The sequence below is a fragment of the Panulirus ornatus genome, chromosome 39 (genome assembly GCF_036320965.1).
Source record: "Panulirus ornatus isolate Po-2019 chromosome 39, ASM3632096v1, whole genome shotgun sequence".
Lineage (NCBI taxonomy): Eukaryota > Metazoa > Arthropoda > Malacostraca > Decapoda > Palinuridae > Panulirus > Panulirus ornatus.
This window is the reverse complement of record NC_092262.1, coordinates 5,176,983-5,192,039: the sequence shown is the minus strand read 5'-3', so window position 1 is coordinate 5,192,039 and position 15,057 is coordinate 5,176,983. Positions and strand designations below refer to the sequence as shown.

The following is a 15,057-nucleotide window of genomic DNA, read 5'->3' as shown; positions in this document are numbered from 1 at the left end:
TATATAGTCAAATCAGCAAACAAGTATGAAAGAAAGGAGAGTGCAAACAAACCATGGTGAGAGTAGACATTGGCAGAAGCATGGATTTGTTTACAAGATGACTGACAATGGATGAGATATAATTTTCAAAGTGTTTTGAAAAAGATATCTAAAGATACCAAAAATAATTTTACCATTAAAGGAATAAGAGATCTAAACATTATAGATATGACTTATTTTTAATACTGTCATAACTATGATGGTTTACAGAATGATAAACAAAATAGTACTTGAATTCTATAATGCCCTAAGTGAAAAATGTCATTGAATAGAGGACAGGTGTACATTCCTACTTTTCCCTGCTCATATTTGCACAGGCCAGTGCTTTCTCATGGCATATATAACTGCCATGTGTCACCTAAAACTCTAAATAGCCCACAGTAAAATCCTTAAGCCTTTCAGTTGCTTAAAGATCACCATATTGGAAAGATACCATGTCCTGGTAGAATATCCAAACCCTGCTCATCTACTGTGTGAGTTAAAAATTTTTGTGGGTCTCAGTAATGAAAGCCATCTATTTTCTTTGAATGAGGAGACCTTGAAGAGTGATATTAAAAACATCTTTTGATGAAGACTCAATCTCAAATCACAGCAGAGTTACAAGAGGAAGAATAATTTGCTAGAGTTGCTGAGTACATACATGGTTTGAATGGCAGTGGTGCAAAAAGATTTAAATGCCTTAGCTTTGTGCCTGGGTCTAAATGTTTAAGATGCACTGGTTTTAAAGGGGTGTGGCTGTTCAGATGGCTCATTATACTTTTTCATAATATTTCAAATTGTTTATTCTTCCAGTCCTCATAAGACACCTAGTTTTACGCTGAACATCACTGGAAAAGTTAGGGCAATCTCTATAGACACAGACACTGAAAATATTAAAACTGTAGAAAAACAACATCCATAACAATCTGGGACTAACAAGGAAGGCCTAAGAATAAATGGATGAGGTTAAGTATCATATCAGAAAGTGTGGTCACCTATCTTCTAAGATGGTACTCCCACTTCTATTTTCTTTCTAACTTACACTCAAATCACATGAAGTGGACCACGAGTAGAGACCTATGTACCTTAAAGGGAACCAGTTTTACAGATGTAGGGTCTCCAATCCCAGCCAAACAGCTCAGCAAAGGTTACCCTTCTGAGAAGTGTGCAACCCTGTTCTTTGGAAGCCAAAATTATCTTTTTACAAAGCCAATTCCCACAAAAATTGCATATGGCCTCCGGTGTATATGTCTGTTCAAGATCACATGCACATTCTGTTGAAATCAATTCATTCAACTGGTTTCCCAAACTCAAGCCCCAGAAGTTGACAAAAAAGCAGAGGCACCCAGTTCCCAGATGGTGATCTGCTACCCATTTCACTTTGTGCCTTTTAAATCAGCATAACAGCCAGTTTATTTTGTTTGTAGTTCATCAAAAGAAATTAGTGAAGAAAATGTCCTTAGGAGAAGAGGAGTAACCAACTTAAAACCCAGTTGGTTGGTTAAACCTAAAAAAACAGATACTTACACTAAGCTGTGCATTAAAGCTAGCTTGTTGGACATGGGCTTGACGTGGTGCAGGACCAACAGGAACTTTGAACTCTCCTCCATCTCCTCCATTTCCAACAACTACTCTCAATTCTGCAACTGATGTTGTTGTAGGTCCTGTGCCAACAGCTGCTGCAGGAAGCTGACAAGTACGCTGAGTGGTGGAAACAGTGGTGGTGGCAATGGTAGTGGAGGACATAGTTTTAAGAAATGACACCTCCACACCGTCACTTCTGTTAATGTTACTCGCTTCACTTGTCCTACCATCCACCTGTTACAAAAAGGGATATATAAACAGGAGCTGTGTGAATATCCATAAAAATCTTCATATATGGAGAGAAGTACACATTAACAGGTGGCACGTATGTTGCCTGATATCCCACTGCAAGTTAAATGTTAGGGGACATGCAAAACATTTATCCCATGATATATGTCTTTAACTAATGCATTGGCTATGAATGTGAACTTCCTATAATCAATCAGCACTTACAATATCAGGCAATGCACTTGCAAAAATAAGGTTTTCCTCATATGTAAATTCGAGCAATGAAATACCCCAAAAGAATATGCCATCGTCTCCACAGGGTACCTATGGCATATGCATGAAGTTGCTATCATATAGCGCTCTTGAGCTATCATATCAATGAGAATGTGTCCAAACACACACACACACACACACACCTCAGGATGGTGACATAATGTCCTGCATACACTATGTAAAGTGACAGGACATAAAAACAAACTACTATTATTTCTCCTTCCACAAGGGGAAAACATATCTCTTTTGCCTCTTTCCTCTTATCTTTGTTTTCATTCTTCTTAAAATAATAATCACCTTAAAATCTTGCCTCTGACCTGATCCAAACTTACAGGCACACTTAACAAACAAACACCTCTGTAATCTAAACATACACTTTTGTCCACTTTATACAAGAATTCTGCCAATCTTCAGGCCATGAGCTGTACATACTATGAAAATCCTAAATAACCCATCAACAACACAATAACACCTTCCTTAAGAAATTCTACTTCAATCCTTGCCATTCTTCATCTTTATGTGAGGCTTACCTCACTTTTATTTTCACCAAACCATAACTCTGCCCAAAACATTCCACTTCTGTCAGCTTTTCATTAAATACATTCAAAACGTTACCCATTTGCCCCCTTCATCAATGTTCCTACTTGTTCTCTTTGTTTTTCTTACACTATTCACATCCTTCCCTAAACTTGCTGATACTTGATCAACCATACCCTTTTTCGGCCCCTGCACCTCCCTCTCGAACACCTGCCACTTTCTCCTGTATGTCTCCCAATCACCTGCACTTCTCTCTGGAAAATAATGCCCCTACACCTCTCTCATCCCTTTACTAGCAACATAACTTCCTCATCCCATCATTCAATACCCTTCTCACCAGTGCACTTTCCACTTATTTATACTACTCAACAGTTTCTTTGGTGTCCAGCTGTACTAACTATCCAACTCAGGCTAGGATACTTCTGACATCTTTTCTTACTGTGACAAACATAGAATAGGCAAAATAAGACATCTTGGGTAATGAGAAAACTGGGTAAGAAAAAGAACGAAGAAATTTGTCAGACTTCCTGCAGTTACTTGAATAGTCTTTGGGGCCCTTTACCCCTACAGCCTGGGCTGGGGTGTTGGTCAACCAATATCTTGGAAGATGTGGACTGCAGGCGCACAAAACTGCCACAGACTGGTTGGTCTGGTTCACTTTATAATTATTCCTCCAATATTTGCATGCAATTTGTTAAAGAGACTTGGGGCCCTAAATACTAATGGTGTTCTTTCTTTCTGTATATATCTTGCCTTTTGATTTTAGAGGTACAGTTGCATTTTAAAGTTTTCCATGCCTGTCATGCCAGTTAGAATTATTTTCAAGCATGGATTGGGGACCATCCCCTCTAAGATTTTCCACATGTACATGATGATGTACCTCTCCTATCTGTGCTCCAAAGAGTACAGCTTCAGGGATTTCAGCCATTCCCAGTAATGCAGTTCCTTTCAATACAATGTCAATTAGGACCATGAAAGATTTCTGAACACTTTCTAATACTGCAATGTCTCCTGCCTTACAGAGGGGTGGGTGGCAGTTTCATAAGTGCTGTGGAGCACATCCACATGATAAAAAGAGGTGCTTGATTGCATTTTTTTCAACACCTGAAAGTGTGACAACAGATAGCAACCAAAATGAAATATACGAAAAAGATTCAGTTTGCACCATTGTTCTGATAATGGAAAAGAAGGTACAAAACAAACTTTAATCTAATAAAAAATATTCTTACATAAGCGTAACATCATGAGTGATAAAATGTCTTTTAAACCAAAAGAATACTTGGTAGGTAAAAAAAAAAATTGATAATCTATTCAAGGGACAATTTATCATAAATGCTGGAAACTGAGAAGCAAGAATATGATATATATATATATATATATGCTGGGAATGCCTGATATCTCCCAAAATGAAATATAAGAAAAAGATTCAGTTTGCACCATTGTTCTGATAATGGAAAAGAAGGTTCAAAACAAACTTTAATCTAATAAAAAATATTCTTACATAAGCATAACATCATGAGTGATAAAATGTCTTTTAAATCAAAAGAATACTTGGTAGGTAAAAAAAAAAAAAAAAAATTGATAATCTATTCAAAGGACAATTTATCATAAATGCTGGAAACTGAGAAGAAGAATATTATATATATATATATATGCTGGGAATGCCTGATATCTCCCTTAAAGGATGAGCATCTACAATGATATGATAAAAAACAATTAAAAATCCATCTTACCACTGAAAAAGGTGAATCCGGAATTTCAGGGATCAATCGTTTGGCAGAGGCTGGTTTACAACGTTCTCTAAGAGCCTTTGAATGTAAAATACTCAGCCCAGCACAGCTTGCATTCTGAGGTCCTGGGCTATTAACACCAAGACTTAGGCTGCCTACAGTTGCTGCTTTTACTGTGCGAGGACTTCGTGTATTGCCTGGACTTCTCCCAATGCCTTGTGTTCCTTGGCAACGCCCACTGGCTGGACTGCGCACTCCACCTCCTGTTCGGGCGCAAATGTGACCACAAGGGCATGTTTCAGTTGAGGACTTAGTTAAGATCACTCTAGCCATTGCTAGTAACTGAGCCAACATCCCTGAAAGGTTCTCTACTGCTACTCGTTTTTCTTCTACCATATCTTTATCAAACTGTCTTTCATCCTCTCTGTCTTCTGTGTCTGTTTCTGCCAGCCTCATGTTTTCTTTCTTTTTACTTTGAAGCAGTTTTTCTTTCTCAGAAGCCAGAGTGATTGCCATCCCTGAACCAGGTATGTCAGATGGACTAGTTTCAGTGGGTGTGTCTATCATTACAGGATCAGAAATTCCAGATATACTGGGTCTCCTTGAAGGACTCACAACAGAACTTGTTTCAGTAGAACTGATGTTGAGGATGGAGCATGATTCTTGGGTGTCTTCTTTAAATTTACACACCTGACCTTCAAATTCATATTCAAGGCATAATTTCTTGTTCTGACCAAACTGAAAAAAGAAAGGGAGATATTAACACAATATCAAGCAATTTCTTTTTTAAACCTAACTGTACCTTTCCCAGTTTAGCAACATAGATAGATGGAGTGAAAAAGATTTTGAGTGACTGGGGCCTGAACATAAAGATGGGTGAAAGGCATGCATGGAATATACTGAATTGGAATGATGAGGTATACCAGGGTCTACATGCTGTCAATGGACTGAACCAGGGTATGTTAAACGTGTGTGTGTGTGTGTGTGTGTGTGTGTGTGAAACAGAGATCAAGTATAATACATAATATCATCATACTTGATTGCCATTTCCTGAGTCAGCGAGGTAGCCCCAGGAAATAGACAAATAATGGCCCATCCACTCACATACACATATACATACATAAATGCCCATACAAGCACATATAAATACATATACTCATATAGATACATATATATACATATGTATATATTCATACTTGCTTGCCTTCATCCATCTCTGGCATTACCCCGCCCCACAGGAAACAGCAATTTCAAGAGTACTTGTATCTTTTATAAAATTCTTTTTGAATTTTTCAAGTTGTCTATCATATATCTGTTTATGTTAGTTGCAAGTCTTCTAATAAAAACATTACAGTAACATTACAAGATAACTCTTTTTCATCAGATTCTTTCTATATTTTTCAAGTTGTCCAACATCTCTTTTTATAAGGGTAGGGAAGCTGTGTATGATACACCCAAGGACTGTCTCAACACTTCAATTTGAATCCATCATATCATCTTCAAGCGCATAAGGACATGTTTGTAGAGCAGCTGGGAATAACTGTGGGTAGCTGACAAGGCTGGGTAATACCAGTTGGCAGACGTGCATGTATGCTGCACACTCATTGGTTGTAATGCAATGCTGGGACGTGTAGCTGCAGTAGTCAATTTTGGCCCATGTTTTGGTTGTTGTTCCTTGATAAGTAGCAATCTGGCAATGTGTAGGAGTCTTGCGTCTTGTTCACAGTGTAGTGTCCTTGCTGCTTTATCAATCATCCCTCATGTGAGGGAAGTGTTATGCTTCTTAGTGACACGAGATTTGATGGAGCCTTCTTGTGGGTTTACAGTAAGTCTTATGGATAGTGTAAAGGTTGTGCTTCCCACATAGGTCTTGTTAGTAAGGAGCTTCCAGTCTCCTTGTTGACATCTGAATTCATGAACTATGTTCGATTCTTAAAATGTTTTGTTTTTTGCTCATCTTTTGTTTCTGTAGTAGACGAATAGCTTGACTTTGTTGCGTTGTGTAGTTGATGTTTCTGGAGACAATGTCTCTTAGTACACATTCATCTGTCTCACATCACTGCATACCATCAACTAGATGTCAACAGCATATAAGAAAGATGAATATGTACTAACAGACATCTTCTCTAATTAATCATTTAAAGTCAGAACTCAAATTTAGCATGATATCACTTTCTTTTATCCTTTTATGACCATTATCTTAAAATCGATCCCCTTTGATTAGTTTTCTGAATCTTCAGTTGTGTTTCCTGGAGTCTTTGGTGTGTGAATATTGTTTGTTTTTCAAAGTTTTATGCTTGGTATTGTTAATCTTGGCCATTCCTTTGATTTTTTTCATTTCATCCAAGAGGCTTTGATTAACAGACTAATAAAACTTTTGCTGATGATACAGTGCTGGTGGCTGATTTGGGTAAGAAACTGCAGAAGCTGGCGACTGAGTTTGGTAAAGTGTGTGAAAGAAGAATGATGAGAGTAAATGTGAATAAAAGCAAGGTTATTATGTACAGGAGGGTTGAGGGACAAGTCAACTGGAAGGTAAGTTTGAATGGAGAAAAACTGGAGGAAGTGAAGTGTTTTAGACATCTGGGAGTGGATTTGGCAGTGGATGGAACCATGGAAGTGGAAGCGAGTCACAGGGTGGGGGAGGGAGCAAAAGTTCTGGGAGTGTTGAAAAATGTGTGGAAAGAGAGAACATTGGGTATGTTAGGTATGTTTGAAGGAATAGTGGTTCCAATGTTATATGGGTGCGAGGCATGGGCTTTAGATAGGGTTGTGCAGAGGACGGTGGATGTGTTGGAAATGGGATGTTTGACAACAATATGTGGTGTGAAGTGGTTTGATCGAGTAAGTAATGAAAGGGTAAGAGAGATGTATGGTAACAAAAAGAGTGTGGTTGCGATAGCAGAAGAGGGTGTATTGAAATGATTTGGTCACATGGAGAGAATGAGTTAGGAAAGATTGACAAAAAGGATATATGTGTCAGGGGTGGAGGGAACGAGAAGTGGGAGACCATATTGGAGGTGGAAGGATGGAGTGAAAAAGATTTTGAGTGATCAGGGCCTGAACATGCAGGAGGGTGAAAGGCGTGCATGGAGTAGAGTGAACTGGAACGATGTGGTATACCGGGGTTGATGTGCTGTCAATGGATTGAACCAGGGGATGTGAAGCATCTTTGGAAAAACATGGAAAGTTTTGTGGGGCTTAGATGTGGAAAGGGAGCTGTGGTTTTGGTTCATTATACATGACAGCTGGAGAATGAGTGTGAATGAATGTGGCCTTTGTTGTCTTTTCCTGGCACTAACTTGCATGCATGTGGGGGGAGGGGGGTGTCATTTTGAGTGGCAGGGTAGTGGCAGGAATGGATGAAGGCAGCATGTATGAATATGCACATGTATATATACATGTATGTCTCTGGGGATAGGGGAGAAAGAATACTTCCTATGCATTCCTCATGTGTCGCAGAAGGTGACTAAAGGGGACGGGAATGGGGTGGGGGTTGTCATTTCATGTGTAGCAGGGTGACAATGGGAATGAATAAAAGCAGCAAGTATGAATTATGTACAAGTGTATATATGTATATGTCTTTGTATGCTTATATATGTATATGTTGAAATGTATAGGTATGTATATGTGCGTGTGTAGACGTGTATGTATATACATGCGTATGTGGGTGGGTTGGGCCATTCTTTCGTCCATTTTCTTGCGCTACTTCGCTAACGCGGGAGACAGTGACAAAGTATAATAAATAAATAAATATATAACTTTTAAGATAGCAAATGTAAAATTTCAAGCATCACCCACGATCAAATTTCTTCACTTACAGAACTCATTCTTTGTAACTCTACCTCTGCCTTTTGGGAAAAGAGTAGGAGCAACAGACAGAAGTAATAGGAGGAACATTATACAGAAACATTCGGTAGTAATCAGTAGGAACATTAGGCAGGAGACTTTTCCTGTGACGATCCTCATGAAGGAGTTCCCAAAGGGAATGGGTATTAGAGACATAGACAGATAGCTAGAGAGACAGAATGCCAGCAGTCCAAGTGTGGGTTAAGCAAAAAGAAACAACAGTTACCCGAGTCAGAGGAGTACAACTTGACAACCTTTCACTAATCCTCCTGATACCCATGTGGTAGTACTGGTAATAAATGTACAACTTAATCAACAAAAAATCTAACATTCTTTAACTTCATTCTTACTTAAATGGGGTAGATCAAGGGCATAGAGCCTTTCAGTTCAGTTCATACACATATATCCTCAACATGTACTTTGTGCAAAAAAGTAATGATAGGTTTCAATACTAAGTAAAGTACATTTTAATTTTTCATACATTATGCTGATGTGTCAAATGACACTAACATCATGCCCATCCACATGATCAATAATTAGAGTAAACCTCCAAGAGTTAAACATTATGAGACTTACCATTAAGAATAATTCCCCTATAGTAATCCCTCCAACAGAGCTGAGGGTCCAACCATCACGCATTTTCTGCAGCCTTGCCTCGACATCCAGTTCTGTGTCCTCTTCTGTCTCAGCATTGGGATTTCTATCCTCTTCTTCTGGTTCAGGAGTTGTTGCTGATCCCCTTTCCTCTTCAGAAGTACTAATCTGTCAGACACCAATTTCATGAACTGGCAATGCCTATCACAAAAGCATTATCTACACATCTGCCATAGTCAGTTCAAAGTTGCTTAAGACTTTGGAAATTTTCATCTAAACTTTCACAATGAGCAGATTCTTTTTAATTTTTCAATCTGCTGCAAATCTCCTAAACTGCAGCAGTATGGAGCATACTGCATCCTTCATGTATCCCAATTCTTGCAACATTCCATGTATTCTTTCACCCTCCTAGATTTTAACATCACATATTAACTCATTCTTTATCTTGCCCTCACAATCCTTTCTTAGTAACTTCCTTTCACATTAAAAACACTTTCTTAGCCATCAGTCCAGCATCTATCTTTTCTATGCAAAATCTATAAAGACAGAGATCTCTTATAATGAACGAGATGTGTTCTTGATGAATGCCTGTTAAGTGAAAATCCCTGAAAATGGGTTGTTATAACATAGTTCATATGGAGATGTATTCCTCAGTGTCAATTCTTACTCTAATAAGTGGTATTGAATGGCTTACTTTGCTAACCACAATGGCCCTGCAGATGTTATTTAGGCCTTTTACACATAAAATGAAGGAATTGTTATGAATACTATTTGAAACTAAATCTATTCAACAGTCGCAAGTTTGTTTATGATTACATTGCTGCTGATGCTGTTGATCACCATTGCCACATTCTGACTGTGCAAGCTGCTCTCCATTGTCTACAATAGTTTATTCCTTGTATGGGAAAAATTCATTGAATTTAGGATTTGGTGAACTGACTGCTTCTTTTTATCTTAGTGTTATGAAATACTGATTTAACAGTAGAGGAAAGATAATCTAAGGACCAGACACATAATGCGCCAGACACTTGCCTGCCTAACCTTGCATGACACATGCATCCTTAAGTCTATATTTACCACTTTCACAGGCACCTTAAGAACTTACCTATCCTTGCAATTGCAGGCTATTTTTAGACATGATGGGTTTAAAATGTTCTGTATATACACATGAAAGACAGCTAAAGAGACAATGATCAAGACTGAAGTGATGCAAATTATGGTGGGCTCTAGACAAGTGAAACAATACGTAAACATAGATGGCAGCAGAAAAATGCATCGGCTTTTTTTTCTATGTATGATGGATTTTTTCAATATTTTCTAAATGACTATTTTACAAACTACATTAATTAAATGAATATATTTTCATGTTCCTTAAATGAAATCTCTTATAGAAGGTTCGATTTCACACACACAAGTGGAGGAAGTGAAATGTTTTAGATATCTGGGAGTGGAATTGGCAGCAGATGGAACCATGGAAGCAGAAGCGAGTCACAGGGTGAGGGAGGAGACAAAGGTTCTGGGAGCATTGAAGAAAGTGTGGAAGGTGAGAATGTCATCTCTGAGAGCAAAAGTGGGTAAGTTTGAAGTAATAGTGGTTTCAACAATGTTATATCGTTGCGAAGCATAGCTATAGATAGAGTGGTGTGGAGGAGGGTGGATGTGTTGGAAATGAAATGTTTGAGGACAATATGTGGTGTGAAGTGGTTTGATCAAGTAAGTAATATAAGAGAGAAGTGTGGTAATAAAAAGAGTTTGGTTGAGAGAGCAGAAGAGGGTGAGTTGAAATGGTTTGGACAAATGGAGAGAATGAGTGAGGTAAGATTGAAAAAGATGATATATGTGGCAGAGGTGGAGGGAAGAAGGAGAAGCAGGAGACCAAAGTGGAGATGGAAGGATGGAATGAAAAAGATTTTGAGCGATTAGGGCCTGAACATACAGGAGGGTGAAAGGCGTGCAAGGAATAGAGTGAATTGGAACGATGTGTTATACCAGGGTGGACGTGCTGTTAATGGATTGAACCAAGGCATGTGAAGCATCTGGGATAAACCATGGAATGTTTGTGGGGCCTGGATGTGGAAAGGGAGCTGTGGTTTCGGTGCATTACATGACAGCAAGAGAGTGTGAACGAATGTGGCCTTTGTTGTCTTTTCCTAGAGCTACCTCGCAAGCGTGTGAGGGGAGGGGGGTGCCATTTCATGTGTGGCAGGGTGGCGATGGGAATGGATGAAGGCAGCAAGTATGAATATGTACATGTGTATATATGTAAACGTCTGTGTATGTATATGTATGTATACGTTGAAATGTATACATTTCAACATATGTGTGTGTGTGTGTGGGCGTTTATACATCTGTATGTGGGTGGGTTGGGCCATTCTTTCATCTGTTTCCTTAAGCTACCTTGCAAACACGGGAGAAAGCAACTAAGTATATAGATAAAAATAAATATTTAAAAAAAAGAAAAAATATATACATTTTTATTATACATATACAGGTACACCACTGATTTTCCAGCACTCTTGGTTCCAAACCCTTGCCGAATTAACCATTTTGCCGGACAAACCGCGGTCATGCAATAATAATTCATCAACACACCTCTAATCCACTACTCATACACCTCCCATGTGTCTAAAGTATACCATGGACTGCTAGAAATTTAAAATACACAAATATCAGATGTAAATTAGATAAATAAATGAAATACATTATACACCTGCTCAGGACTGAGGTGTTCATCGGCTACGAGTCTTGCAAATTCGTCACATACTCGACAGCTCCTTTGTGGTTTGCAAACCGCCTTTCTCCGCACACTTTATTCATGGAAATTCCATGACGCTTCTTGAATTTTTGAATCCATCCTTCACTACAGTCACACTTATGTTGTAATCTAAGTTCTTTATGGAACAACTTAGCCTAGTCCATTATCATGCTAACTGACAAGTCCACTCCATCACTCCGACGATGTTGAAATCATTCCATCATCACTTGATCGTGCTCAATACTCTTACCATCTTTCATAGTTTTTCTAATTGTCATTTGCTTCTTGGAATCGCTGTCTGCATAGAATTTCAACATTTTCTCCCTTCGCTTCGTTATATCATAAACTGTTGATGAACCAATAGTGTAGATGTCACACAGCTTACGCACCGAAACACCATGGTCCATATTTTTCAACAGTTCTACTTTATCCTTGATCGATATGGACTGGTGTTTACGTTTGACACCATGACTGACACTCTCACATGTCTTAGAAATTGTAGCTAGGGTAAAATTTAAGCAAAATAAGCTAAGAATCTCACAGAATTGCGTTATCACCACCAACAAGTGCCGTGTAAAGAATGTAAATAAGCACGCCCTACACACAATGCCTCCTGTGGACGCCCAGTAAACTAGTCTGGTGGCCGCAGTAATTTCAAGTTCCCTCACACAAATTTGTCCAGACTAAAAGAGGTGCCGAACCAACAGCTGCCGGAAAATCAGTGGTGTATCTGCATATACACATACATGAGCCTGGAGGAGGATGAACACTCCTTGCTTGGCTTCTTTGTTCCAACTTTCTTTTTTCATACTTACTGCCATCCCCTGCATTAGAGAGGTAATGCCAGGAACAAAAGAAGAAAAGGCTGCATTTACTCACATCCATTCTCTAGCTGTCATGTGTAATGCACCAAAACCACAGCTTCCTATCCACAACCAGGCCCCACAAACCTCTGAACTTTTACAAGTCATAAATACAAGCAGGGGAGGGTTTCTAGCCCCAGCTCTATGCTAGCCCTGCTACCATGGCCAAATCTCATCATCACAGGTACCCTTTGTCTTTTACAAAATGCAGCGAATACGAGGGAAGTATCATTTTTGCCCAACCCCAAGGCTGCTGCCCATTTAAATCATGCTGTACAACAAGCAGGGAACAATTATAAAGTATAATTTCTCCCCTATCCCCTGGGACAAGAGAGGAATATAAGAAAGTAATATAAATCTTGCTTTTATATTGGGAGGTGAGTTTGAATGGAGAAAAACTGGAGGAAGTGAAGTGTTTTAGATATCTGGGAGTGGATCTGGCAGCGGATGGAAACATGGAAGCAGAAGTAGATCATAGGGTGGGGGAGGGGGCGAAAATTCTGGGAGCCTTGAAGAATGTGTGGAAGTCGAGAACATTATCTCGGAAAGCAAAAATGGGTATGTTTGAAGGAATAGTGGTTCCAACAATGTTGTATGGTTGCGAGGCGTGGACTATGGATAGAGTTGTGCGCAGGAGGATGGATGTGCTGGAAATGAGATGTTTGAGGACAATGTGTGGTGTGAGGTGGTTTGATCGAGTAAGTAACGTAAGGGTAAGAGAGATGTGTGGAAATAAAAAGAGCGTGGTTGAGAGAGCAGAAGAGGGTGTTTTGAAATGGTTTGGTCACATGGAGAGAATGAGTGAGGAAAGATTGACCAAGAGGATATATGTGTCGGAGGTGGAGGGAACGAGGAGAAGAGGGAGACCAAATTGGAGGTGGAAAGATGGAGTGAAAAAGATTTTGTGTGATCAGGGCCTGAACATGCAGGAGGGTGAAAGGAGGGCAAGGAATAGAGTGAATTAGAGCGATGTGGTATACCGGGGTTGACGTGCTGTCAGTGGATTGAATCAAGGCATGTGAAGCGTCTGGGGTAAACCATGGAAAGCTGTGTAGGTATGTATATTTGCGTGTGTGGACGTATGTATATACATGTGTATGGGGGTGGGTTGGGCCATTTCTTTCGTCTGTTTCCTTGCGCTACCTCGCAAACGCGGGAGACAGCAAAAAAAAAAAAAAAAAAAAAAAAAAAAAATGAATGTTTTGGTTAACTTACTGTATGTCAATTCAAGGCATATAAGTAAACTAACCAGTCTTTCACCCTGAATGGGAAGACTAATTAATTATGACAAAGGCCCAGTCCTCTGTTCTTAATGCTACCTCGCTAATGTGGGAAATGGCGAATAGTTTAAAAGAAAGAAAAAGATCAATATACCTGGTTAGCAGAAGTAAACACTCTCTGTGTATCTCCAACATGGGCAGTCAATCTTGTGCTCTCTCCAGTACAAACAACCTCAGCATCGTCATCTGCTATGACTGCATTAGCAACTGTCTCCAATGCCAGTAACTGTCTCAAGGTATCATTTGATTCACCTTCAGACTCCTCCTTCACTTTTACATCAGGGTCTAAACTTTCTCTTGTTGAACATCCCACTGCATCTGCATCTTGGGGTTCTTCCTTCACATGAACATCTTGGGTGATATTAGTCGTATCTTTATTTTTAACAAGCAAAAATCTAACCACCTCATCTGACTCACCATCAGGTGAGTTAAGGCAACCAACTTCTCCATCACTGCAATCCTCATGCTCTTCCTGAGAAACTTCACCAAAGTCTTCCATATCACCTCCAATGCCTTCTATATCCTGACATTTTCCTTCACTGTCTCCTATACTTTTGTCATTCCTTTCATCATCACCTCCTAATTCCACTAAATCACCTCCAATTCTTTCCATATCTCTTGCAGCATCTTCTCTGTCCTCTACTTCTTTTTCATGTGGTTGTTTATTTTCCTTTGGTTTGCTACCTCTTCCTAACTTCTCTCCCCGACGTCTTAGTCTTGCTTCATGACTTGATAGAGATACGCATGAGCTCTTCATGACTACTTCTGGCTGAAAAATGGACAATGAATATTAAATATATACTGTGGTACATTTTGCAGCTAAAAGTGATTACCATATTAAAGGTTTAATTCTCTCACAAAATATGTCATATGTCATTAAAATATTAAGTGAACTAAAAACTACTCTTTCTATAAAAGTGAAGTCTTTAAGGAGACCTAATGAATGCTTTCAAAACATGAAAAGATTTCAACAATATAATGCACAGCATTTACTCAAATACAGATTTTCCGTGGCTGCTTCACATGACTTGGTTCAGTCTGTTGGCATCATGTCAACCCATTATACCACATCATTCCAATTCACTCTATCCCATGCACACCTTTCATCCTCCTGCATATTCAGTTTCCAATCACTCAAAGTCTTCTTCACTCCATCCTTTTATCTCTAATTTGGTCTTCATCTTGTTCCCTCTACTTCTGACACATACATCCTCTATGTTAACCTTGCCTTACTCGTTCTTTCCATATGTTCAAACCATTTCAGTACACCCCATTCAATTCTTTCAACCACAGTCATTTTGTAACCACACCTTTCTCTAACCCTTTTATTACTTATTCAGTCAAAT

At 39.1% G+C, this 15,057-nt stretch overlaps 1 protein-coding gene across 1 annotated transcript in view; it reads right to left on the bottom strand.

The window, feature by feature from the left end:
* Positions 1-15,057, bottom strand: part of crm (cramped chromatin regulator) — a 64,474-nt gene that overhangs the window by 9,123 nt on the left and 40,294 nt on the right. The window contains exons 9-12 of the mRNA XM_071684826.1: positions 13,806-14,480; positions 8,796-8,981; positions 4,374-5,108; positions 1,546-1,836 (exon numbers count right to left, since the gene is read on the bottom strand). Of these exons, the coding sequence (XP_071540927.1) occupies positions 1,546-1,836; positions 4,374-5,108; positions 8,796-8,981; positions 13,806-14,480 (1,887 nt within the window). The remainder of the gene's footprint in view (positions 1-1,545; positions 1,837-4,373; positions 5,109-8,795; positions 8,982-13,805; positions 14,481-15,057) is intronic.